We start from the raw sequence: 27,938 nt of genomic DNA, 5'->3' as shown, positions 1-27,938 counted from the left end.
AAAGGCCCACTAGACTAGAGGGAGTGATCATTGTGTAGTGAGTGAGTCACTGAGCTGTGATTGGCTCAGCAGTAGTGATGCACTTGCCAAGGCTGTGTTGGTGTTAGGTTACTGATTCTAAAAAAAAAAAAAAACATTAACTAGTAAGGAAACTCTTTGTTGAAAACAAAAATGTCTAAGAAGTGACCTGCCCGGTTATTTAAAGCTGGATGAAAACAAGGAAACCAGGAAACAATAGTGTGACACTGAGATCACATGAGCTGCTGATCAGCCTTCTACAAATACAGACATGTCATATGTATCCTTTTCCTCTAAGTTGAGTGACCATTAACCTTACACATGAGTGAGTGTGTGTGTGTGTGTGTGTGTGTGTGTGTGTGTGTGTGTGTGTGTGTGTGTGTGTGTGTGTGTGTGTGTGTGTGTGTGTGTGTATGACTGCATCTGTGTGTCTGTATGCGCATCTGTGTGTGTCTGTATTACGTTATCATTGACAATCAGCAGGCTCGATGTCAGGTCAATGTAACATAATAAGGAGACGGTAGCCAAAGTAATTACAAAGACTATTTAACGGATAATTACCATGGTTTAAACAAGGAAATATAAATAAATGACAAACAAAACACGTACTACACAGACGGGATCAGCACTAGACAAAGGGGAAGGCAGAATACTTATACATGAGGGCATGACGAGACAAGACACACCTGGGTTAATTACAAATGGGTACAGCTGGAAGGAAAACAATGAGGACTACAAAACCACGACAGAGAACGTTAGGTTATGACTATAACCAAGTTCTGTTAGTTAGGGGCGATGCTTGGCTTCGCCTTCTGCACTATCTCGCGTACGTGCACGCGTACTGAATAAACCACAAATGTACCTCTAATACCAGTATTAGTCTGACCACACCCCTCATCAGCTTACCTTCATAAGCAGGTGTGTGGTCACCTGCTCTCCTCCTTCCCAAGCTTTCACCACAAGGTGAGGTCAAGGGCTGCAGCGGCCGTCCGAAGCCAAGCATCGCCCCTAACTAACAGAACTTGGTTATAGTCATAACCTAACGTTCTGTATCGTTAGTGGCTTAGCTTGGCTTCGCCTTCTGCACAAGGGAGGCCAAGCGGAGCCACTTGGCTGACAAATACACCCCGCTGACAGCCCCCCAAAACCATCAGAACAGGGAGGGCCGAGCCCCCCCGACCCCCCCTAATGGAGGGTATCCCCCCTATTAGAGGCTTCACGGGAAGGCGACGGACCCGACCGTGCGAAGAGCTCTCAAGCAACTTAACGCACAGGGTGAGCAGACCGTGGCTTGACCCCACGACTACACACACGCACAACCCGCATGCCACCCGGGAACGAACGGAGGAACAACCTCGTTACTGCCCCCAGAATCACGGGGTCAAGGGCAAACCCAACCCCGTGGCAAGGCCGTAGCAGCGGAGCGCGAAGGAAGACCCAGACCCACCAAAAGGACTGGACCCCCGGAATGGGGGCCCGGAGAAGTCCATGATGCCAGCATCAAGACCCCACCAGGGGGGCACCTAGTGACCCCGCCCCTCACATCGCCAGCGTATTCGGACAAAGGCCCCTCAGCCGAGCGGGCCCTGTCCCCCTCAACAGCACACCGCCTGGAACACAAGCCCTGCAACAGGCAGACAGCATGGTCATAACACACAAGAGTTAACCAACGGAACAGGCAGTGCACCGGGGAAGACCAGGCAACAGGCTGTCAACCCAAGCCTGGAACAACTGCGGACGAGGCAGGCGCCAGAAAGGACAGCCGAAACAGCCGCCCCGGCGGAAGGGGCGTATGCTGGCGTTGTCGCATAACCAAGCTTTCAACAGCACGTCAGGAGCGGGATCCGTAGACCACACGGCCCCTGACAGCTGCCCACAGAAAAGCCCATACGATCGGCAGACGTCATGAACGTGCAGGGGCACCCTCAACCGGAGAACCGGGAGTTGACACTGCAGCAACACACCAGAGAACCAACCACCCAGGCATTACCCCATGCAATGGTTGGTCCCATAACCCCTCAGGAAAACCCCGAAACGCACCGGCGGTACCACCGCAGCCCGCGTTCCGGTTCCCAACAGGGCCATCCCGGGCCTACAGGTCAACGGGCATCACCCCGGACCGGGCCCGGCGATACGGGGAGCACAGGATCCCAAAGGAGGTTAACCCCACCCAACAGGCTCCTCAGCGCCAAAACGCAAGAGAAGAGCGTAATATGGAAGACCAGCCCCCAGCACCCCGCACTCGGTACCAACAAGGGGTCCCATAACGCACAACCCTGTGACACCCGGATCGACCTAGCATTTTTCCCCCCGAAAAAACCCTAAGTCCCTCAGGGTACCAGAACAGCAGATCTGCATCCCCAGCGGACAACGGGTGCACTGATCTGGACCAGCGCGACCAGAACCAGTCCCGTGCCCTAACCACGCCGACCTGCCAACCCCAGGAGAAGGGGCAGATATGCGCGTCTGATCCCAACATAAAAAGAAGGCGCCACCCAGACGTGTCGGTATGAACCGCGTCCGGCGGCCCACCCCTAGGGCGTGAGACCCTTCCCATATGCCCAGACCCATTCCGTCATCATCCCCTGACATGAACGGGAACCCATCGACAACACACAGGATGTCGGAAGAGGAAAAACCCCCATCCCAATTGCTCCATAAAAACGCTGTTTCACCAAAGCAAACGAGGCGCGCCAGTCAGCAACGGCCAAAGCACATCCTGAGCCAGCACTATGTGTGCGTTTGGACATACCCACATCAACAATAGGCCGGCTAGACCACCATATTGAATCCCCAAGACGCCCAGGGAAACGACAAGAGGGGCAAGATGCAATCAACTCCATGAATGAACATTCAACTCTTTATAAAATAAAGAAAAGGCATCACATGTATGACCTAACTGCACAGCTGGGAGTAAAAAACCCTGTGTTTTCACATGATTTTAATCCAGTCACTCTTCTTAATCAGAGTGTAAGACCAGATTCCCCCAGAAACACCTTCCCACATGAGACCACGGTCAAGAAAAAGATATGTAAACTGTGAGACACGTGACCAACAGACTCAAGTTTGACACAAAAACGAGCGCAGCAGGTTAAGTCCTGCGCTCTACCCTCGACATCTTTACGACACCAGCTCATGGAAGGCGTCGCCATAGCAACAACGCTATAACGGGCGGGGAAAACCCACCGGATCCTGTCATAACAGGAGTCGGTAGAATACCCCTCCCCCCCCCCCCCCCTCCCCCGCCAAGCACTGGCTTGGCCCTGACTGGCTCAGCAGGAGGGTCAACAACCTCTAAACCAATCAAGTGGGTAAAGGAGGGGTTTATCCGACACCCCCTCCCGAAAAACACACCTTCTATCCCTACACACAGAAAACAACCGTAGCCATTTTGAAAACCTCCGGTAGAACAAAACACATATAGCATAAGCTAATACAATGTTAGCTACCCACAAAGTGTAAAAGGGATTACAACAAAAAACACAAGTCGCCTGTGCGTGAATCCCATACCCGCAGCCTAAGCTATAGGAAGACGTTGAACGAGAGTAATGGCTAGGCCATGAAAAGTGTGTACGAGCATTACTGCAACTAACAACACAGCGTTGTGAACACATACTTAGTTAAAGCAATGGAATATCACCAGTTCTAATTGCATGTGGAGCATCAAGCTAATAGAACCTATTACCGAGTGTAAGTTGCAGACCTTGCTTAAAAACTCGTAACACAACACAACTCATTCCCCCAACGTAACAGGGTAGATTCATAAAACACAACCCCACCACATGATTTGTATTGAAGAAACACACAGTTTGTTCGGCCAACCACAGTCCCCCTTATATCAGGGAACTTTTTTATTAAATAAATAATATGTGATCAAGGCACAAAATCATAGGGGGGCCGGGGAGGGTGTAGAGGAGGGGACACAGAGGGGGAAAAGTCACTCAACGGCGCCTGCCACCTCGCGCCGCTCGAGTCTGGCCACCCCGGGGAGCCCCGGAGGGACGGTAGGTTACAGTCTGCTGGACACGACGTTCCCTACCGTCTCCTCCGGTCTGGGATGGGCCGGCGGTGGCTGAAGCGTCGTCTCGTCTCCTAGCCCTCTTGGCAGGGCCAGCAGCGGCGGCGGGGGCAGTGGTAGCGGCGACGGAGACAGCTCGACGTCGCGGAAGCCTTCTGCCCCCACCGGCAAGGACGGGAGGCGGAAAATGGGGTTGGAGGATGGATCTCTCCTCTGCCATCTCTCTGCATGTTGAGGTCATCAATAGCAGGGCCTTCCCGAACAGGCCAGCGTCGGAGAGGTCGGCCGTCAGAAGAGGGGCTCTCTTCTTCTCTGGTACACGGGCCTGCTCCAGCCAAAGGTGACGCTGGCCCAGGGTGGCCAGGGCGTGCACTTTACCCATGGCTATGGCTAGCACCTGGGAGAGGTGCAGCACAGCTCCCGCAGCCTGGGTGATCTGATCGCACCTCACCTCGTTCAGATCCGCGCCGCCCGTCATTATCCCCGATACAAATCTAGCCAGGTGGGCGATGTTAGAGGCCGCAGCCAGCGACTGTGTACCGGCGATAAATGACTGGTCACCCCAATAAGCCAATCGCCTAGCCGACCTCCCCTGGAGGACCGGCTTGCATAGGGGCTCCCACACCATATCCGGACAGAGGAGCGCGGCCATCGGATTGTCAAGCCGAGGTACGCCCTCCCCCATACCTTTGACCAACCCCGACACCCGCGTAACTGGTACGTAGGCGGGAGTCAGTCCCATGATGTTGGAGACCGCCTGGCCCCGACGAACATAGGCCCCCATCGATGGGAAAAATGGGTAGACAACGTCCACCCCTCTCACCGGGGGACGCTGCCAGGGATGGCCTATGAGGTCATCAGGGACAGGAGCAGGCAATGGCTGCGGCAGCGGCACACCGTTTGCAGCGGCGGCTACCGCCATGAGCTCGGGAAACAAGGCCCGCAGTTCCCCCTGCGGACCCTCCTCCACCGACCCCGCATCCCTCGCATACAGCAGGCTGCGACTGGTCAAGGAGCCACAATCCGATGCGGCTGACAGTAGGGCATCCTGTTGATGAGGCCAAGGTGGTTCCCCGACATCCTCGAACAAGGCGCCCCGTGGAGCCATTTCCCCCCACCCCGGGGTCTCCGGAGGAGGGATACTCTCCTCCACGGGACCATCATACAAGAACCCGTCCGCCTCCTCCATGAAGTCTTCAGTTTCCATCAGAAATCCAGAGTCGGACGCGGCCTCGCTGGTCTCCAGCAATTCCCCAAACCCAGGCCGTTCGCGTCTGCACGCCACCATGTGACGACGTGAGCGAGCAGACGCAAAAAGTTTTCGTCGCAAATCCCCTGGCTCTAAGACAATCCCCCGTTCATCAACGGGCGATTCCCCAGAAACAGAGGAACCAGAGTCGAGATCAGGCCATCGCCGGAGCGACGGCTCCGAACCCTCGGCTCGTCGGTGAGGAAAACTATCCACCGGCAGTCTCCCGGGCTGGGTCGGCAACCACGAGAGTGGCAACAGCCCAGCACCGGAACGCACGACGGAGGCGGGAATGGAGAATCGGTGGTGAAGAGTAGGTCTAGCGGGTCTACTCTCCGCGGAATACATTATGACCCAAACCTTTTTCTTATATAAACAAGTGAGAGAAGAAAAAGGTTAGGCACAATGTAAACCTAGTCACAACTCTTTTCAACTTATCAACGACACGTCAAGTGGGGTACTACCGAGGCACTTCCTTGTGGTGAAAGCGAGAAGGAGGAGAGCAGGTGACCACACACCTGCTTATGAAGGTAAGCTGATGAGGGGTGTGGTCAGACTAATACTGGTATTAGAGGTACATTTGTGGTTTATTCAGTACGCGTGCACGTACGCGAGATAGTGCAGAAGGCGAAGCCAAGCTAAGCCACTAACGATACAGAACTACAGCTAGACAAGACACCTCACACTAGGAGCGCCTGATCAGGGCACGTCTATACTTCCCACAAGCAAGTTGTCCTTCCGCGTTCCCGTTTTGCGCTCTGATTGGCCACGCACGTTTCTGGTCATGTGACATGTGCGCCCAATCGCATGACGAGCAGTGTCTTAGCCCATTTCCGCATCGAACAGCCTGCAAACGACCTAACGCCTAGTTTATCACTGGTTAAGCTTAGGCGACTCTTTCGCAGTTGGGTATGGTTAGAGTTTGGAATCAGGGCTGGCGTTCTATCGCCATGCTCTAAGACAAACTCTAACCTTAACCAACTTCGAAAAAGAACGCCTAAGCTTAACCGTCCAAAGAACTTGCAGTCACACGATTGGGCGCACATGTCACATGACCAGAAACGTCAGTGGCCAATCAGATCGCGCAAAAGGACAACTTGCTTGCGTAAAGTATTCACGCAATCAGGGCACAAACATATAGACCCACTCATAGGCCTGCCACGATAACACATTTTGCTGGGCGATTAATTGCCCCCGAAAATATCGCGATAAGCGATATTATTGCGACCGGTTAGAGAATTTTTTTTTGGAGAAATTTATTTCCCAAAACTTTTATTTTGAAGCCCACCGCTCCGTCTTTTCCGGTGTTTTAGACTTTTATTTTGAAGCCCACCGACCGGACCGGAAGTATTGTTGTGATTATCAGGTACTTTTTGGGTACTTTTTTAGTCCCTGCTCTGTCGTGGTTCCAAGCGAGTAGAAGTGGTATCAGAAAAGTCACGTGAAACACTGCAGACCACTGATTGGTCAGAATAGAGACGCGTCACTCGTTGGAGAGTCTGAGGGAGTCTGAACGAAAACAGAAAGCCACCATCTTTAATGTCTCGCATAGGATTTCATAATCATTATGTTTGCAGCAGGCACAAGTGCAATAAACAAAGGATACAGTCACTGTGTATTCTGCCTCATTTATTGATTAAACAAAACCGACATCAACACAATTTGCCACCGAGCGGAGAGTTTAGTCTCGCAAAAAGATCGCTGACTTGTTAAGGCTTGTTGTTAGGTTAGGTGCTAATGTTGTGCTAGCGTTTTAGCATGGCTATCGTACTTAGCGTGATCAATATAACTCGCTATTGATTGTTTGTATGAGTAACGTTAATGCTAGTAGAATAGACACAATGAGGGGTAACGTTAGCCCCACGGAGCTCCTGTGCTGTGCTCTGTAGTAAAGCCAGCGGCCCGCCTCCCAACACGGACAGTGACTGACAAGGGGCACTGGTTCCGCCTCATTAAAACAAACGCGCAAATAGCAATTAATCGCGCCCGTCAAAATCATTGCATTCATTTTAATTATCGCGGCAATTAATCGATTTATTGCTTATCGCGGCAGGCCTACCCACTCATAACACCCCCACCCTCAAATTTATGGCCATAACCCCAAGGCCCCATGGGGAAATTAACATAAACCGAGAAGAAAACAAAAAATCATGGGACACTACATATAGACCCACACATAACAGTCTGTTAGTTTGTGTGTGTGAATGAGTGCATCTGTGTGTGTGTCTGTATGTGTGTGTGTGTATGAGTGCATCTGTGTGTATGTGTGTCTATGCGCATCTCTGTGTGTGCGTGTGTCTGTATACATATCTGTATACAGTGTGTGTATGTGTCTGTATATGCGTGTGCGTCTGTGTGTGTGTGTGTGCGAGTGTCTGTATGTGTGTGTGTATGTGTCTGTATGTGCTTGTGCATCTGTGTGTGTGTGTCTGTATGTGTGTGTATGTGTCTGTATGTGCGTCTGTGTGTGTGTGTGCGTCTGTGTGTGTGTGCGTCTGTGTGTGTGCGTCTGTGTGTGTGTGTGCGTCTGTCTGTGTGTGCGTCTGTGTGCGTCTGTGTGCGCTCCGTCACTGACCCGTGAACCTCCGCAGCAGCTCGGTGCAGGTCTCCGCCACGGTCTCGTCGTCACAGCGCTCCATGAGCAGCGCCTCCTCGCCGCAGATCCAGCCGCTCAGCATGTGGCCGTAGCGCTCGGGCGGGTAGAGCACGTCGAAGCTGCAGATCTTCCTGTACCACAGCGCCTCCGGGTAGACCGGCTGCTCCAGCTGGGCCTCGTCCTCCCACACGAACTGGATGCTGTTGCACTCGGGGCTCCAGAACGGCTCGGCGAACTCCAGGAAGATCTTGTCGGTGGTGCTGATGCCCAGCTTCTCCACGGCCAGCACCTTGTCCTCCGGCAGCGAGGGCGAGAACATGGCCTCGTGGCCCTTCTTCAGCACGCCCAGCGAGGCCGTCACGATCACGTGGTCCGCCGCGATCCACTCCTCGTCCTCGCACTCCACGCGGATGGGATGGCCTTGGGGGGCCGGGGGGTTGTCGTGAGGCCGGCAGCCGCGGCGGTGGTGGTCGTCGTCGTTGTGGTTGTTTTTGCCGCGGTTGCCGTCGTTGTTTCCCTGGGCGATCTCCTCCTGTTGCTGGGCGGAGTAGTTCCAGTGTACACGGCGGACGGGTCTGCCGAGGCAGATGGTGTCGGAGGGGATGCCCTGGGCCAGGAGCTCCACGATCTGCATGAAGCCTCCCGGGATGACGTGATGGGCTCCGGGGATCTCCGTCCACTCCCCGAACTCACTCAGAGATACCTCATCCATGCTGGGAGAGCTGCTCTCACAACTCTCCACCTGGACAGGTGACACGGAACATTTGTGAGTCAGTACTTTGCTTTTAACATGCTGAGCAGGCTGGGGGCGAACGAGGTATTCAGGTTTGTGAAATAATAGACTGTATGTGTGTGTGTGTGTTTTAAGATAATAAACACATAATGATCCATGACTATCAGGTATCTGCAAGTGAGCAGATGAAGCAATATGCTTATTCAGAAAGTGTCGGATTTAGCGAAATAATCACTTTGATCCGACAACACAGGCCAGAGAGATTCATGGAATCATCTGAATGGACAAACAAAACAAAATATCAAAACAACTCCTCCTTTGCCGGTCTGGGTGTCACTCTTGTAAACACAGAGGTGGTGCCCTCCTTGGAGCGACAGTGGCACCATTTACCGTTTTTCAGTGTTGACAGATTGGGTGGAAACAGATTTTGGGTTGCATTGTGTGGGGAAGAAATGGGCTTGGGCGGGTGGACATAATTTGGGCTGGTTTTCCATGACTTGGGCGGGTGACACTACTCAAAGATGATGAAGATTTGCATGGGACATACTGCTCCTTTCTGTCATCTGGTAAACAGAAGGTTCCTGGTTCGATTCTGGCTCCTCCCGGCAGCATGTCTGAAGTGTCAAGTGTCCTTGAGCAAGGCACATAACCCCTAACTGCTACTGATGAGCAGGTTGGCACCTTGCATGGTTGCCTTCGCCGTGTGTGAGTGAGTGAATGGGCGAATGTGAGGCGCGTTGTAAAGAGCTTTGGATATAAATGCAGTCCATTTCAGTAGGAATGTGACCTGTTCGTCATGAAGGTAAGACTTTTTAAAAAACATTTTTGTAATGTATTTTCATTGTAAGAGAAACCTCTATGCTGATTCTATGGTAGCTATTGCTGGCACAGTAGGGGAAACAATGACAATCTCTCTGGAACTAAACTCCAGATAACAACATGTGTCACGTTGCCAGCATGGAGACTGATCTTCACCACTGCAAGTCTCCTCACCCGCCCAGCTGGACTCAGTGGCTAAGAGAAGTGATGCAACATCTCAGAGATGGGGTTATAGATTATATATATATCTATGTTTTATGTTTGTTTGTACTTTTGTAGTCTGTCACAGAAAAGCCTTGGGCCTTCCTTTCTTTCTTTTGTAAAATATCGAGTATATGCATCTACACACACACACACACACACACAGACCTTGAGGTACTGCTGCAACATGGACAGCTTGAGTCTCTTGGTACTCTCCGAGTCGTCAGGATCGAGCATGATCTTCTTGCGCACCACGTCCCGCGTAAAGACGCCCACGCTGTTCTGGCTCTCGGCGCGAACAGGCTTCCCATTCTGGAAGAACTCCTGAGTCAGCTCGTACACCTGCGGAGAGAGAGAGAGAGAGGGAGAGGGAGAGAGAGAGAGGATGGAGATGTTAATTAAGAATAGGTCATTAAGAGATAAGGAAAGGGTAATTAAGATAAAGATTTACCAAGGTAATAATTAGACGTTATGCTAGTGGCAGCAATATCCCCCTCAGAGATACCATAAGTAGCACAAAGGGCGTACACACGGACACAGCGTCCATAAGTAACACATCACTTCCAAAATTCTGATTGGATTGGTTTGGCCTATCAACTGTCTAAATGGTACATTTAAAGACAATGGACCTCATTCTCGAACATGTTCGTAAGTATCTTTGTAACTCTCTTTGTAAAAAGTTCGTACGAAAATCCTCCTGAACGCGTGAAACGGGTTCAGGCCTAAATCATCGCAGCAGGAATCCCATGAATGAAAAACGTCACTCATTCTTTTTTTGATCCACTTTTTCTCCCATTTTTCTATATTTTCTCCCATCCCAATTTCGTATCATCCAATTCAACCCTCCCCTGTCACGAACGCTGTTTCTTGCCTCCCACAAGCCGGCTGCAATGTGGACTAAGTCATACATAGCACAAGTCCCCTCCGGTACTTGAGGTAACAGCAGTCGCATCTTTTCACCTGCGCAGCTCGATCTCTCAGTGTCGAGGAGTAACGCGTGGGAGGCTCACGCTGCCCCCGACACTTCCTGATTCTACTGCGCAGGCGCACCAACCGACCTGTAGGAGTCGCTGTCCACAACGCCCGATCCCCACCCATCAGTTTCCCACCCCCTAATACGGCCAATGTGTATTAGTATGAACGACCAGCTAAACTGAAAGCAATGTGGAGCGCTGGGCTCGAACAGGCAAGCCCAGCGTCTCCGTCATTCGTGGCGAGCGCCTTGCCCACTACGCCACGTAGCCGCCCAAACGTCACTCATTCTTAAACTGGAAGCACGTACACCTTCATTTGCATACAGAAACGATTATTTGACAAGAATCGTGTGATCAGCCTAGGAAAAAATATCCAATATGGCAGAGGTTATACTGTATGTAAAATGTGTTGCCCGTGAGGAACCGCATCTCTGGGTGTCATTTACGCGACTGTATGACGAACGGATCAGCAGATCCTCTCACTTAAATGTTGATGAGGTTGGCCTGATGGTGGAGCTGAAGGAAAGGTCAGGTGGTCACCAACATCAATCAGCTTTTTACTTTATGGATCATGAAAGATTGAATTTCCAAACTATTCCAGGATCTGCGGCGGTCTGGGTGAATCCGTAACAATATATACATATCGTTTCTGGGATATAATAATGTAGCCTATATCATTTCTTAGAGGGGGAAAACGCAAGCACAGGGTCAAAACAACAAGAGCTCACTCACTGTTAATCTGTTCTTACTGTACATGGCTCAAGGCCAGCGTTGCACCAAGAATTAAGCTTCTACTGACAAACATTTACAATCCCACATGAACACTTTTACTACAACCGGATAAGGTGATGCCTTGGAATGAGAGGGACATTATTCAAAACATGGCCCGGGTGTATCACATTGCAACAAGTCCACATGGACTCCTACACTCCTTACTAGAATCTGTAATGTTGTCAACAACATGTTGTGGCCTGGTGGCTTAGTGTGATGACATTTTGAAGCCAGGGAGATTTGTGGATTTATATGTATCTGAGTTTGATGACAGACAACAAAGGATCCTTGGTATTGTAATGCCTCTAGGCAAAATAGCCCCTGCTTGGTATTGCACTTTGTTTACATTCTTTGTTTTGATGTGGCAGGTGGGTTGGAGTTTAGTAACCTATACTGTGAACTTCTCCAGACGTCGTGTGACAGCCCCTTCCCCCATCCCCACTCAACTCCAACCCACACATCAGACCAAAACTAACACAAAAGTAAACAAAGTGCAGTACCAAGCAGGGCTCTTTTGCCTAGACGGCGCTGTTTGACGACATTACAGATTACAGGCATTACAGGCAAACACATGCAAGTACACACACACATATACACACACAAAAGCGTAGGCACACAAGCATAAAGTACATACACACACTCACACACTCACTGCACCTTAACCCTTTCACTGCCACACGACAAAACGGTTAACCCTTTCACTGCGACAATTCACAGAAGGTTAACATGCACTTTCTGTAAATAATTGACTATTTTATTTTATCTTACCTCATTTTATATTTAATTTTATTGTATCCTACTACTACTACTACTACTACTACTACTACTACTACTACTACTACTACTACTACTACTACTACTACTACTACTACTACTACTACTACTACTACTACTACTACTTATTATTACCATTCTTGTATTCATTGTTGTTTGTGCACTGTTGAGTCTGAGCTCAAAACACAAAAATGTCATTACCTGCAATGCCCCTATATTGTTGTGTAGCTATTTGACAAATAAAGAACTTGAACATGAACACACACACAATGACCTGGTCATGATCGAGATGTGTTTTTCACATGTTACTATGTCGTTCTGTCAATATTATTGCTATATCATTTTTCAGTATGATGTAGCCTATTCCATATTTTCCATATAAATCGCAATACGTATTATCTTAATTATAACATTGTTATCTATGACGTGATCATCATCTGATCAGCAATAATCACAGCTATTTATTTCAATTTGTAATAAATGGTGCTGGCAATAGTCATCCAACTCATTGCTGAGAAACCCAGTGCTGTGTAGAATTAAACCCTGCTTAAACCAAGTGGTATTTGTGAGTTATTAAGTACAATATGGTCAAAAATGTGTCTGCTGCTTCATTGAATTTGCATCCTTTTGATTTTCCTTTTCGTTTCATCCTGAAGCAATCAGGACATCATGATACCTTTCCACCTTACTATCAAGGAGATAACTCCCCTCTCACTATTCACGTCACAAGACAAACTCCAGTCCCCACTCTCAGAATGTCTTCATTTATTTTAAATGATTGCATTGCCAACCTACTGCTGGTGCTGCCACACCAGAAACAGCAACAAAAAGATCAGTATCACGTTATAACTAGGGCTGGGACTTTTTAACTACAGAAAGAATTAACAGTTAAAGAAGATTGATGCATTTAATCGCATGATGATTTTTATTTATTGTGTAAGAATGTAACCTTTCAAAGGAGACCAGACTCATGCATGTGCAAATTACTTTTTTTCTTAGTCTGGTTTGTTCATAAAAATAAATTAAATAAGAGAAATTGAGATCAATCAGCAAACCCTGCGAAAAAGTAACCATAGGAAAATTTGCTTGCATTACATCAACTGAGCTTTACAAAACTGTCATGGAATGTAACTCCTCCACTTCCTGTATTGACCCTATACCCACAGCATTTTTTAAGCTAATATTCGAGAGTATTGCAAGTCATGTCCTAAATATTAGCTTCTGACAGGTATTTTCCCAGACGCATTCAAAACAGCTGTCGTAAGACCCTTACTAAAGAAACCCAAACTAGACAGTAATGTACTAACCAACTATAGGCCAATATCCAACCTCCCATTCATCAGCAAGATACTTGAAAAAAAATTCTCAATACAAATAAACTCCTTTCTCTTCTTGAATTAATTCGATTAAAACTTTTAATCGAGTCCCACCACTAGTTATGTAAGGGATAATGTATAGCTACGAGGTCATTGTCGCAAAATAATTGACCGACACGGAGTTTAAAATACCGAGCCGCCTCGGCGAGGTGTTTTAAACGTCAGTGAAGGTCAATTATTTTGCGATGATGACCGAGTATTAGCTATACATTATCCCGCTTATTACATGGCTAACTTACTAACAATATACCTGATTCATTTTACAAAATTGACAAGACAAGATCAAATGCAGACGCAGTTGTTCTGTGGCTCTGTCAGCCCAAATAAATGATTATTATTATCGCCGGCAGGTGTGTCTAATTGCACTGAAACAGTGTGTGTCAGTGGGGCTTGATTACTCCAGCTGCGAAAAACAATAATCACCGGTGGTTATCGAAAAATAATTCACCGCTGTTGGGGGCTATTGACCAATCACAATCAAGCATTTCGGCGAATGTTAAAACGCCATGTAATAAAACTTGATAACGTATTGTTTTAACATAAAATGTTTCACGTTATAACATGATAAAACATTTCACGCTATAACGTGATAAAAACGTTTCACGTTATAACGTGATAAAATATTCCACGTTATAACGTGATAACTTATTGTTTTAACATAAAAAGTTTTGCGTTATAACGTACAGAAGCGTATTGCTGCCACACCAGAAACAGAAAGAAATAATCAGTATGACGTTATAACGTGATACGTTTTTTTTTTTTTTTATCTTTTCCCCCCTCCTTTTTCCTCCGATTTTCTCCCATCCCAATGTTAGTCGTTATACCAATTCCCAATCCCCTTCCTGGTCACTGCGCACTTACCCCCCACAGTCGGTCTGGGAGAGTGGAGGCTATCACGTGCTTCCTCCGACACACGTCTAGCCAATCAACCGCTTCTTTTCACCTGGCAGCGCGGACTCTCACTGAGAGGGTGTAACGTGTGGAAGGATCACACTACCCCCCTTAGATCCTATCCGCGCTGAGCAGGCGCCCCGACCGAACTGTAGGAGTCGCTGTTTACAACGACCCGGACCCACCCCTCCAGCTTTCCCACCCTCTAATACTGCCAATTGTATTAGTGTGAACGGCCAGCCAAGCTGGTGACAACGCCGGGAGCTGGATTCGAACAGGCGAATCCAGCGTCTCCGGCGTTGGTGACGAACGCAATCTCCGCTACGCCACCTGACCGCCCGATAAGTTATTGTTTTAACATAAAACGTTTCACGTTATAACGTGATAACTTATTGTTTTAACATAAAATGTTTCACATTATAACGTGATAAGTTGGTATAACGTGATAACTTATTGTTTTAACATAAAACGCTTCACGTTATAACGTGATAACTTATTGTTTTAACATAAAGCAGTTCACGTTATAACGTGATAAGTTGGTATCACATTATAAGGTGAAACGTTTTATGTTAAAACAATAAGTTATCACGTTATAACGTGAAACGTTTTATGTTAAAACAATAAGTTATCACGATACAATGTGAAACGTTTTATGTTAAAACAATAAGTTATCACGTTACGATACTGATATTTTTTTCATGTTTCTGGTGTGGCAGCAATACGCTTCTGTACTTCCGTACCAGCCAAAGCTGTTACCAGGATAAACGAATAGGGCTCTTGTTGAGATCACATTAAACAGTTTCTTGATTATTTTCTTAGTGGTGATTCTGTCCGTTATTATTACAGAGTCTGAGTTTTGTTTAACTACATTTCATGAAGCCATTTTTATTGCAAAGATCGCACAATATTAGGTCGGATTGACCACAGTTTTTCAACTTAATAAAGACCAAATCACATAATTTCTCATTTCAAATGTTGACACTATATTCTGCATACAGTATGTGAGACCCATAAGTACACAATCACACATTTAAGTGCAAAACATTTTGGGGCAATTTTGACCCAATTGTTGGACCTGAATAGTTTTTGTTCTAGGAACAGGACGTTTACTGGGCAACATGTGCAGGGATTATCTAATGAACTGAAACTCTGAGCTGAGCAGGCAAGAACTGGAGCTGAGCCATCATGAGACCGTTAGAGAATAAGTCTATTTCTCAACAGGAGGCCCTGTGATGACATGGGATTAAGGAATGATGACAGGTAGTCTCTTAACTAGAAGAACAAAGCCCATTGCAACACAAGAATCCTGACTTTTAAACAGGATCACTGGGCGTCTGTGCTATTTTGTATAGCTTTTTGAAGGTATGTGTCAGGCCTTTCGTGTGAAATATCTCACATTCTTTGGCCCTGAAACATGACCTCTTTGGTTATCGTACTTTGATGCGGTCCAAAAGTCAATATATTAGAGACGGCATGAAATAGGCAGACTTGATTTTGGCTTGATTTTCTCATTTCAGTCTGAGTTATTACCTCTTATTACCATTTAAGCCTTTCGTGTCGCAGCCTACATGAGGCTAAAATGGAATCTCCATGTGAAATATCACGGCAGAGTGTTTGTTGGTCATGACGGACTCTTTTTTTAAGCTGCTCAAAGCCCGATATGAAATCAAACTGTGACCTTGTTAGCGACTGGTTTAATCCTGCTGGCGAGATGAGGCTGATATCCAGGTGCATGGCGGCTGCCAGTGGAACAGGGGTTCCGCAGCTAAAGTCGCAGCATTACTGTAAACATGGCGCACAGTGTATTTCACCTGGGTCATGGATTATAAGGCGGTTTCAACCTGGCGACAAAAACAAACACCAACTAGCATGCTACGAACTGACTACAGTTGACTTCCTTCCAGCTGGCACTACAAACACGACAGGAAAGGAAAGGTTGTTTTTAGCTGTTTCCTAGCAACACGTCAAACATTCCACTGACACGGTCTGTAGACGGCTTCAAAGTGACAACAATAACGTTCTAAAGGGACCCAAGTTAATTTCCTGTTGCAATGTAAGGAGACTATAAAAGAAAGAAGGGTCATTATGTCACTCACTGTGCAGCGCATGAACGCACATTGGTGCCGAGTGTGGAAAACGTTCAGTTCGGTCGACATTGGGTTGAATGGGATCAGCCATCTCCTCGTCATTTAAACAGGTTATTACCTCGGATGTCAGATTCATCGGCAATGTGTTGCATTGTTAATAGCTAACTATTGATATATCGCTTGATGTATATTTCCCTCAGATTGCTTGTATATTTAGTTTGATAGAACTGGCACCAAAGAACTGGCATAGAACGTTGGTATTCTGACGTGATGACCCTTCCTTCTTTTATAGTTTCCTTGTTGCAATGGTAACTACTAGCTACTGCAATAGCTGACATTTGGGTCCAAACTGTTCCCCTAGCAAAAGAATTCCAGTGAAACCGTCTATAGACATTCAGGTTCCGTGGGTCTGACATGTCCGGCCAACTCTGGTCTTATACTGTACGTTCCCCCTGTCAGCGCTCCTGGCACAGGGCCTGGTTAACATGAAGCCAGTCTGCTCTCATCTCAGAGGGAAGGCGGCGCGACGCGCAACCCGCTGCACATCATTCCAAAGCAAGCATGTTCAGATTGGCAAGGAGACCTGAGATGACTGCGGTGATTAAAAACCAGACAATAGAATGAGGGAGCGTCGCCATGCTGTGAATAGTGCTGCAGGGGCTCGAACTCGGTACAGCATGCTCCAGCTGACAGAGATAAACACACAGTTTGCACCTGTGTGAGTGTGTGTGTGTGTGTTAGAGAGAGGAGAGAGATAAGTGTATACCGAATGTATCTCTGTACACAGGTGCATGAATGTGTGGATGCGTGTTCTTGATTAAACAGGTTAACAGACTGTTAATGTAGCTACTGTATATTCCTGTATAGTCCTCTGTGTGTGTGTGTGTGCGTGTGCGTGTGTGTGTGTGTGTGTGCGTGTGTGTGTGCGCGCGCATGTGTGTGTACACTGTGCACGTGTGTGTGCCCGTTGTTCTCTCGTCCCCACCTCGTTGTACAGGTCACTGAACTCCTCCACCAGGTCCTTGGGGATCCTCCTCCCGCTGTTGGTCTGGTAGTGGGCCACGCCATTCTTTGTGTACAGGCTGATGCGTCCCACGCTCCGCTCTCCGTCCGTGGTGAGCTCCAGCAGCCCGTTGTCCTCCGCCAGGTGGTACACCGGATTCCCGTTGGCTCCATGGATCCAGGTGGCTCCGAGTTCCAAAGTCGATTGACCTGGTGGACAGGTGAGAGGTATAGTTACAAAGCTACAGGAGAGACAAGAGATCCGGAGAAAGGAGAAAAAAGAATGTTCTTTATTTAAATTACAATTAAAAACCAACAACATGTCTTCGTCAGGGGTTACATCAAATCAAATAGTTAAACGTTTATTTTGTCACATGCAAAAGTGTTGGTACGTCGCAGTGAAACGCTTCCCCTGTGTGAAGTAGAGGGGGGGGGGGAAAGCTTCTGGTTTTCTCGTAAGTAACTCGCTTTTGTTTACATCCACATTCCCATCCAAATAGACCGAATTTTCTATTGTTGTTCTATAGTCTACAAGGTGAATACATTTCCTACCCCATATAACCACTGCAAAGTCTATTTTTGCTTATATCCGTTTATATGGTTTTGCGGAAGCTTGCCACCTCCTTCGATCGACAGGAGGTTAGCTTGTTTTGAGGGAGATCGTATGGACATATCAATTTGAAGCACAAGGGCATGTTCACACGTCTCCAGTGGTCTTTTTGTGTTCTACTTCACCTAAATCAAATCAAATGTATTTGTAAGGCCCGACAACACACGTTAATGTCCCCATGGGCCGGACACGTCTTCTTTAAACAAGTCAAGAACAAACCAAAAACACCATAAAGTCCAAGCCTGTGGCTTGTGGCGTGTGCTGGTACCCTTCATTGTGCTAAGATAGTGTAACTGAGTGGATTTGAACTTGGGACCATAGGACCATAGTCATCCTCCCCCCGAGAGGTGCGTCCTTGCGCGTTCTTTCGTCCATGTGCGCACTTGCCACTTACCCAGGGTTAAGACACTGAGATCCCACCCCCATTGCTACGTGAACCTGGATACAGATTCACAGGGCAGTGAGATCCCACCGCTGCCACCAATGTAACCGAGTGGATTTGTACCTGGGACCATAGGATCCACAGGCGGCCACACTAACCAGCTGAGCTAAAGGGTCCGACCCATTAGTAGTTTTTACTGGTTGACTGGTTGACAGGTTGACTGCGACCGACTCGTTAGTAGTTTACAATAGGCCAACATGCTGCCAGATAGCCTTCCAGTAAACACAGAGAGAAGACAACGAGCATATTTCCCATAATGTTGGCGTTCTCCTTTAACCCTTTCACTACCCGTTCTGTTTTGGCAGTCTGAGAGTTGTATGTTGAGTTGTTTTTTATGGAGGACATCTTCAGTTTTGCAGGATTTTTGGAGAAAGCATTGGCACTTGAGACAAAACACACTATATCCTATATAATTGTATATGAATTCCTCTTGTTTCTTTGTTTACATACATTTCTTACAGCTTGTTATATTACGTTTTATTGTATTTTCTTTTTCTTGTGGCCATCTTGGTCTATATGTCATAATTTGTCAAGTAATTTGTCAAGTATACTATTATATACTTATTGTGTATGTGTCTTGTAAGCCCATATGGGCTGGGCATACACCTGTATGTAAGACACGAAAAAAAAAAACATCAAATCAAATCACAACCACACCACAGAAGGTTAACCCTTTCACTACCACACTACAGACAGTTAACCTGCAAGTGAAAGGTTAACCTTCTGTAGTGTGGTAGTGAATGGGTTAAGGCTTCCTCCATTCATCAGATTCAACACAAGCTGAAGTTCCAACCACAGCAGGAACCAGCCTTCTAACATGTTTTCTCTCAACTGCATTATGGGGAAATTCCCAAAAGCAAAACCACAGCTAGTACTGCAGTCAGTGAACCAGCTATGAATCAATTTACCGAGAGGCAGCCCAAGGGTCAGTAACCACCCATTCATTAATGCTCTTGCTGGGAGGGTAACCCGTAGATGAATGTGCTGTAGAACGGATCTCGGGAAGAGTTATTCTCTGGAGATATTATATGAAGGCCATTGTAAAATAGACAGGTTGGCGCATTGCCCTCAAAGAAGCCTCGGTCCCGTGAGATGTCCTTGGCTTGTGCAGTCGGGTGTCCAGAGCAAGTGGGACAAAATGTTGAACTGTTATGCAATGCATTTGGCAAGGAAGTGGTCTAAACTGCGCAGATCTGACTCCTCTCTAATGAGCCTAAAGTCTGCCTAGGAAAATAAAAGAGAGGGGGGGGGGGGGGGGGCGCTCTGACATCATATAATGGGTGGGGTTAGAGTGTGCATCGGGGAGGAGGTGTCAGCCAATGGTGCGGCCGGCGGGGGGTACCATGTGTTTAGTTGCTTTTAAAAAGCTCCCTCCTCCCGGCCTCCCAGCTGCGAGCCACAACATTATACTTCATGTCTTTTCTCTGTTTGATTCCAAACACAGATGTGGCCTGTATTATGGAACTCATAACGTGCTTGGATGGAGATAATATGAAAAATAAACAATAAACACAACAGGTTTGGATGAAAATAAAACACCGTAGGCTACTGTCTAAAGGCAGGATACACTTTATTCTATTAGACATAGTTAGTTAGTCTGTCATCAGTTATCTGTCATCAGTTATCAGTTATATTATGTCAAATCAAAGCCCATCTCTTCACCACTGCCTTCTACTATGTAATTACAAATAATTACTAGTTTTAACCAGACATTACCAGGTACTTTCAGATCATTTCTGAAGGGGGGGGGGGGGGGGGGGCACTGAACAGTATTATAGTCTTCACCATTTAACAATCAGAGGTCCTGCTTTACTCATGTGGCTTTTGCAGAATCCAATGTGTGAAAAGGATAGTGAAAGGAAAGATTCTTTTTCTGTAGGGTCTAGATCCCATCACCTGCTGTGACCGGTAAGGTTAAGGTTACGGTTAGGGTTAAGGGTTAAGGGTAAGGGTAAGGGTGGGTAAAGTTACGGTTAAGGGTAAGGCTAGGGTTAAGGTTAAGGTTGAGGTTAAGGTTAGGGTTAAGGGTAAAGGTAAGATGTAAGGGTAAGGGTGGGTAAAGTTAAGGTTCAGGGTAAGGTTATAGGTAAGGTTAAGCTTAGGGTTTAGGGAACCACTACTTGTCGGGGACACATTTCCTCACCGTGGTGAATGCTTTGAACTCTCCCTCCGATGCGGTCCGACGCCTCTAGAACTGTGACATTCGTGAAGCCGTTTTCCAGGAGGGTCCTAGTCGCAGCGAGGCCGGCTAAGCCAGCGCCGATCACTACTATTCCAGGCTGCCGGTGAGTGTGTAGGCCACGACTAAGAGGGTCATCAGTGCTGTCGGACGTAACTTCACAACTTTGCATGCCGTCCAAGCTCCTCTTCTAGGGGGTCTGAGGAGAGAGGAAGACAGAGGGGCGGATGTAAATAAAACAGCACAGAGGGACGGATGTCAATAAAGGGAGATAGAGGGAGTTGCCGGGAGACAGTAGCAGAGATAATGCCTCATACAGGAGGACAGGGTGTCATCAGTCAATTTGGAGTTGGTTAAAAGCCCTGAAATAAGCCCCTTAATGACCGTGATCAATTCTGAGAAAAGTATTTCATTCATACCATCCAAAACAAACAAAATGCCCAGCAGTATGGTACAAAATTAATTATAAAATATCATTTAAAAAGCTTAGCTCCTTAGACAGGGATCTTCACATTTAAAAGGGACACTTTAACAAACAAACAAGAAAAGGCTGATTTTTTTTTTGCACACAATCTGTGCATCTCAAAACACTGTGTTTCTGTAAACGGCCCTTCATTTGATTTGCAAGGTTTTGGAACGCTATGCAAGCTCAAGAGTTTGACGTGATGTCATCTGAGCATGGGCGCTGAATACCGGTACTTGTGTTGTGTCACGTGATTACAGCAGCTCAATGAAACGATGTAGATGGCAAAATAGAATATCCTAAAGATTTATGGAGGGATGATGACCTCAAATTAGCAGATTGTTTTACTTGTGTGCAATGAATACTGTTTAGTAGGGATGTCCGATATTATCGGCCTACCGATATTATCGGCCGATATTGGCATTAAAATGTAATATCGTAAAATATCGGTTTTCAATTTATTTATATATATATTTTTTTTAACATTTATTTAACCTTTATTTACCCAGGCAAGCAAGTAAGAACACATTCTTATTTTATTTATTGTCAAAAGTATGCATAATGTTGTGTTAATTCCACAACAAGAGATATGTAATGTTAATTACTAGGGATGGTCAATATTGGCTTTTTTATCGATACCGATATACCGATATTGTCCAACTCTTAATTTCCGATACCGATATCAACCGATACCGATATAATGTAGGGTTTCCCCCCCCCCCAAATAACTTAATAATTTCAGGTAATTAACATTACATATCTCTTGTTGTGTAATTAACACAACATTATGCATACTTTGACAATAAATAAAATAATAATTTGTTCTTACTTGCTTGCCTGGGTAAATAAAGGTTAAATAAATGTAATACAAAAAAAATGTTATGCCTATATCGGCCGATAATATCGGTAGGCCGATAATATCGGACATCCCTATTAATTACCTGAAATTATTCAGTTTTTGGGGGGGGGGGGGGGGGGGGAGACCCTGCATATATCGGTATCGGTAGATATCGGTATCGGAAATTAAGAGTTGGACAATATCGGTATATCGGTATCGGTAAAAAAGCCAATATCGAACATCCCTACTGTTTAGGAATTCAAATCAAAACAAAACAAACATCTAGTGAACCAAAGGCCATGGCAAAACAAAATCAATGTAGGAAAATCAAGGTGGAATTTGTAATGTTGTCAAACAGTGACCTTTGTTTGTTTACAATGTTTGTCTGATGTGTGGAATGGATTTCAGTGGGTATAGGGGGGGGGGGGGGGGTGCTACTGCTGGCCACACCTCAGGCTCTGCCAAGAGAGGTCTGGAGAAATTCACAGTATAATAAGCCATAACCCATTCTGGACTTTCTTTTAGAGGTCGCTGTTTGGCGGCATTACAGATTATACCTTTATGATGATTGATTGATTGATTGATTGATTGATTGAAAACTTTATTAACAGATTGCAGAATGGGTACAATACAGTACGGCTCAATACAAACAATTGTTAAGGGGATGCAGACCAGAGAAAGTTCGTCTTGTTTACATCAGGGTCCCCCATTTTCAATTAATCTGAATTCACATTTATGACATACACGACATACAGATATAAAGTACTGTTTAAGAGAAAGAGATCATAAAAAATATACATACATTTGAGGGGGAAGATGTAGGCCTATTATAGGTGAAATGTGCTGTTATGCCAGTATGGAGTGGGGACTTGTCATTGTTATGGACAGCTGTCCCTCTCACTGTAAGATAATGGGAGGGACATGCTTAGAGCACATCCCTATTATCCCATTAGACTAATCTAAGACCTATCAAATGCTGCTGAGCAAACAATACCCGCAGGCTTTTCTTGGATAATGCAATGAGTGAGTGCAGTGAAACATGGCGATTGTGGAATAATTCACCTTCCCGCTGTATTAATCTGGACAATGACAGTCTCTTGAAGATGTCAGACAGAGCAGTTGTCTTTATCCTGCCACGCGTGAATAAATCATCCCCTTTGAGGTAGGAGAGTACACTTCTCCTGTTACACAATGTACACACAGACACACTCACACGTGCGCACGTGCACACGCGCAAGCGCCTCCTGCTTTGCTGCCACGGCAACGCTGGACACATGGCTGCACACACACACGGTTCTGTACAGAGAAACCAAGGCAATTTCTTCTCACACCGGGGTCAACCTGGAGTCGACCCAGTTGGATGAATCCACGCATTCTGAACGTCACACAATGTACAGCTGTGTCTGTGCATAATGTGCTTCATCCTGTCCTACATGTGCCACACTGTTCCTCAGCGCCTTGGAAAGGGACAACAGACACGTGGAAGCGCGCTCACCTGCTTCATGGACGGCCAGACCTGAGGGGCAGCTGAGAATCGGCTACCCTGCGTATATAACGCCACACGAGCCAAACAACATAGCTGCCATTCTCACCTAAGTGGTATTAATAATGACGTATGGGATAATGCCTAAGATGAGGTGTACATTAACGCAGAGCTATCACAGTCGGCCAAACGGCTCTTCCCAAAGTGCCTTGTTGACAGGATCTTTTTTCTTTTTCAATGCACTCAATGTAAAAATACAAAAGAAAACACATGTTGTGTGTTGCATGCTTTGGCCTATAAGCAGCTTTCCCAACACTGTCCTCACTTCTGACCCCTCAGCTGCTTGGATCACATGACCAGCCTTAGTGCTGCTATAGGGGGCCACAGAGGGAACCATGATGAGTCAGTCGCAAGAACATGTCTGGACAACAGGTCTGGCCCTGACCGAACTTCCCGCCTGCGTTTTCCTGTTCTCACCGGCGGCGTGAACAAAACACAGACAAACGGTGATAAATAGTTGATGCTAATAATACACCAAGGTTCTGAATGAATGAAAACTTAATTTAACCGATTTGAAGAATGGGTACAATACAGTACGGCTCAATACACACAATTGTAAAGGGGATGCAGACCAGAGAAAGACGTTTGTCTTGTTTACATCAGGGTCCCCCATTTTCAATTCATAGTGACATTTATGACATACACAACATACATGACATCATGACATTTATGGCATAGGGACATACATGACATACAGGTATATAGTACAGTTACATTTGTGACATATATATTATACAGTACTGTTACCCATAGATCCTAACAGAGAATATATACATATGGGGAGGAGACTGTACATTAGGAGGGGGTGGGAGGGTGGGAGAAAAAATATACATACAGTGGGGAGAAAATAATATCTGGTCGGGGGGGGGGGGGGGGTTTGGACATTTACGGTGGCCAGTTTCAAATTGCAGCCTCCTGTAGGTGCTCTTTAAGAGCAGTTTTGAATTTGGGTAGGGATTCACATCTTTTTACGGCTGTGGGTAGGGCGTTCCATTGTTGTGGCATAATTGCTAAATGTGTTTAGTCCCGTTTGTGCCGAATCTGGGTTGCACATGATTTGTGGAGCTCCCTCTGGTGTTGTGGGCGTGGTATTCATTGACCTTTGGGAAGTATTTCGACATGTACATGGGTACCTGTGTGGTGTAGTGTATCTTGTAGACCAGGCCCATTGCAAGTTGCTGTACTCTGTCGTCTACTCTAAGCCATCCTATTCCTAGGTAGTCAAAGTGGGCAGGGGTGAGGTGGGTTCTAGGAGTAAGGTCAAGTAGTAGTCTGACCAGTTTGTTTTGTGATGTTTGTAATCTTGTTTTTAGCTCCTTTGAGGTGCTTTGGTACCATGAGGTGCAAGCATAGTCCATACCTGTCAACCATCCCGTTTTTCCCGGGATTGTACTGTATTTCACCCTTCCTTCCCACCGTCATCCCGTTAAAATATTTTCCCGTATTTCCCCGTTTTTATTTTTTTTATTTTTACAAAATGGCTGCAATTCCCCTCCGTGACGACAGGTGGCAGCAGTGTAGATTAGAATGTTAGCACAGGAAGTCAGACCGGAAGACGGTTGCGACCCAAAGAAGAAGAACAGTGACCGGATAAGAAGGGGTTTAGCGCAAAATGTATTACATTCTACAACTACCTACCTACAAAAGGCTGAGGAGCAATACCGGCAAAGTGGGGTTGTTCCCGGAGAGCTCACTCTCGGCCGTGGTTTCTCAGTGTATAATGTATGGTGCTCTCCCTCAACATGCGAGTAGGGTGAGACAACACCATTCTTTAGTCCAAATAATACCCTACTTTATACTATATTATTGTCATTCGTTTAATGTAAAGTCAGTCTTACATTGGCACTGCTTTAACGTTGCATTACCCATAATCCATTGCTGTATTAGACGTGCCAGTATAACTTTTGTAAAGTAATGAAGAGCAAATGTAAAGTTAATCAATACACAATGAAACAATATCTTTATCTATATCACATGTCAAAACTACTTTAATAAAAGAAGATTTCCGTTTTTCATTTCTACTCATTCATCCACGAAATATCCAGTTTTTTCAAATCTCAATGTATGGCATAGTCGTAGTACCCTTGAATGAGTGCTCCTGCCAGAATCTTCGGGGTATTCTTGTTTATGGTATATTCTACTGTATAGATGATCTATTCTAGATTAAACAGGTTGGAGAAGTCAAAGTCGGTCAACCAGATTTCTCTGAATGTTTTATTGAACGCATTATGGATTTATTATTTTATTTAAACCTTCAAAGGTGCTGTAAGTGATATTTCTTTGTTAAAATAAGTGATAAATAGCTTGACATTTTTACCTATTTCAAGAAATCTTGTCAATCCAAATTTGCTTAACGGCACTGGCAGATTATTTTACTTATTTCACAGACACATTTGCTTAAAACTAATTTTAATTCTTGTTTTTGTCAGACGATTTTTGCAGTGTAGAGTTCTCTCTCCTGACTTGGTTAATACAATGATAAAGCTTTTATATCCAATTACAAAAAAACAAACATACTGCAAAGTGCAATCAAACCAAGTGCTTCTTTCAAATGTCAAGCTTCAATTGTAACATATTAGTATAGTAGGCTAATACTTTTTTTTATTTTTTTATTTATTTATTTATATATCTATGTATTTCTTTTTGGAACAAGCTCTTGCATCAATTTAAGGCTAAGTGTCTTTGATGGGGGGGGGGGCACTGTTGGCAGTGCAGCATGCTTGTTGTTTCAATCCCTACTAAACCAGGGCCTTGCAGTTATGTGACACTATCAACACTGTTGCCTTTGTTCGCCCCTCCCACCATACTGTAGCAGACTAGATGCAACACCTGCAACTACATAGAACATGTCCTAAAACAAAACAAAGGCATTAGGCTATATCTGTTGAACAATACAATGGTGGGGGTGGAGGGTTTATTTATTATCAAGGTAAAAATAGAAATAACATTTCTCATTCAACTAGGCTCAACAAAAGACCACTCTATAAAACAATCGTCACACTCACACTCATTACCAAAAGACGTGTTGATCACGCATCACTGTTGTTGGGAGAATGCCCTTGTATGTCCTCTTTTGGTAATTGTATTATTTATTTTTATTTAATTTTTTTACTTGAATTGAAACTGGGTTATGTTGTTAACTTCCAGTGAATCTGGGTGGAGAAAGGGTTGCTTTTCTTAATTCCTGAAGAGTTGACCTTTTTTTTAACAGTTTTCACCGGACATTAGCGATATGCAATGATTTGGAAACCTAGCTTCATTTAAAGGAAGTCCCAGCCCTGAATTAGAGGTTCTGTTGCTGTTTTTATTTGTTTCTCCTTTACTTAGAATACACCATCCAACCCCCAGGGTAGATGATTCTGTTACTGTCAGGCTTAATCCAAAGTATCACCTCCTGCTCATCGCATTCAATTAAATAATTACTTCTGTATTGCGGGTTTAGAATGGACATGCATTATGATTATAGCATGACACTACTGTAAGACTAACAATGCCATAGCATGACACATAGTGCTAACAATGCCATATACTGTAGCATGACACATAGTGCTAACAATTTCATAATAGCATGACACATAGTGCTAACAATACTACATGGGGTCAAGTGACATCTCTATAGACGTTGGACACATCCCAATACCAATGACAGAAAGCACTTGGGCTATTTCTCCCCCCCCCCCCCCCCCCCCTCTCTCTCTCTCTCTCTCTCTCTCTCTCTCTCTCTCTCTCTCTCTCTCTCTCTCTCTCTCTCTCTCTCTCTCTCTCTCTCCTCTCTCTCTCTCTCTCTCTCTCTCTCTCTCTCTCTCTCTCTCTCTCTCTCTCTCTCTCTCTCTCTCTCTCTCTCTCTCTCTCTCTCTCTCTCTCTCTCTCTCTCTCTCTCTCTCTCTCTCTCTCTCTCTCTCTCTCTGTGTGTGTATGATGTGTGCCCTTTTTAACAGTGCTAAAATGATAATGAAAAGAAGTCAAATAAACCTTATCATACATACTTACTCAGACGCAGGCTAGTAGTCATCCATCTTCCCCCTGCCTGTATTGTCCCTGGCTGGCTAATGTACTGACCACATGTCACCACTTGCACGCTCACCCGACACAGATAGTTGGAGGGCTGACCTGGGGTTGGTGGTGGGGGGGGGGGGGTGGAGGGGGGCTTGCCCATACAACTGACCTAGAAACAGCAGCCTATATCTGACAGTGATTTATCCAAGGGCAGGGCAGGGCTGGCGAGGGGGGACTTAAACGCCAGCTTATAGTTACAGTGACCACCAAGGCCCCCGGCCTTTTCCTTCCACAGACCACCCTTCCTGAACCTGTCTCCCTGACATCTGGACAGCTGTAGTCAACCCGTCTCCCTGAC

The 27,938-nt window shown here is 45.9% G+C and overlaps 1 protein-coding gene across 1 annotated transcript in view; it reads right to left on the bottom strand.

The window, feature by feature from the left end:
* The window catches only part of smox (spermine oxidase), a 37,737-nt gene that overhangs the window by 7,032 nt on the left and 2,767 nt on the right, over positions 1-27,938 (bottom strand). Inside the window, exons 2-5 of the mRNA XM_084318489.1 lie at positions 20,705-20,939; positions 17,493-17,719; positions 9,803-9,976; positions 7,861-8,623 (exon numbers count right to left, since the gene is read on the bottom strand). Coding sequence (XP_084174615.1) covers positions 7,861-8,623; positions 9,803-9,976; positions 17,493-17,719; positions 20,705-20,912 — 1,372 coding nt within the window. The 5' untranslated portion in view covers positions 20,913-20,939. The remainder of the gene's footprint in view (positions 1-7,860; positions 8,624-9,802; positions 9,977-17,492; positions 17,720-20,704; positions 20,940-27,938) is intronic.

This window comes from Notolepis coatsorum (genome assembly GCF_963971535.1).
Source record: "Notolepis coatsorum genome assembly, chromosome: 7".
Taxonomy (NCBI): Eukaryota; Metazoa; Chordata; class Actinopteri; order Aulopiformes; family Paralepididae; genus Notolepis; species Notolepis coatsorum.
Note: the sequence above shows the minus strand (reverse complement) of the source record. Positions and strands in the feature narration are given on the sequence as shown.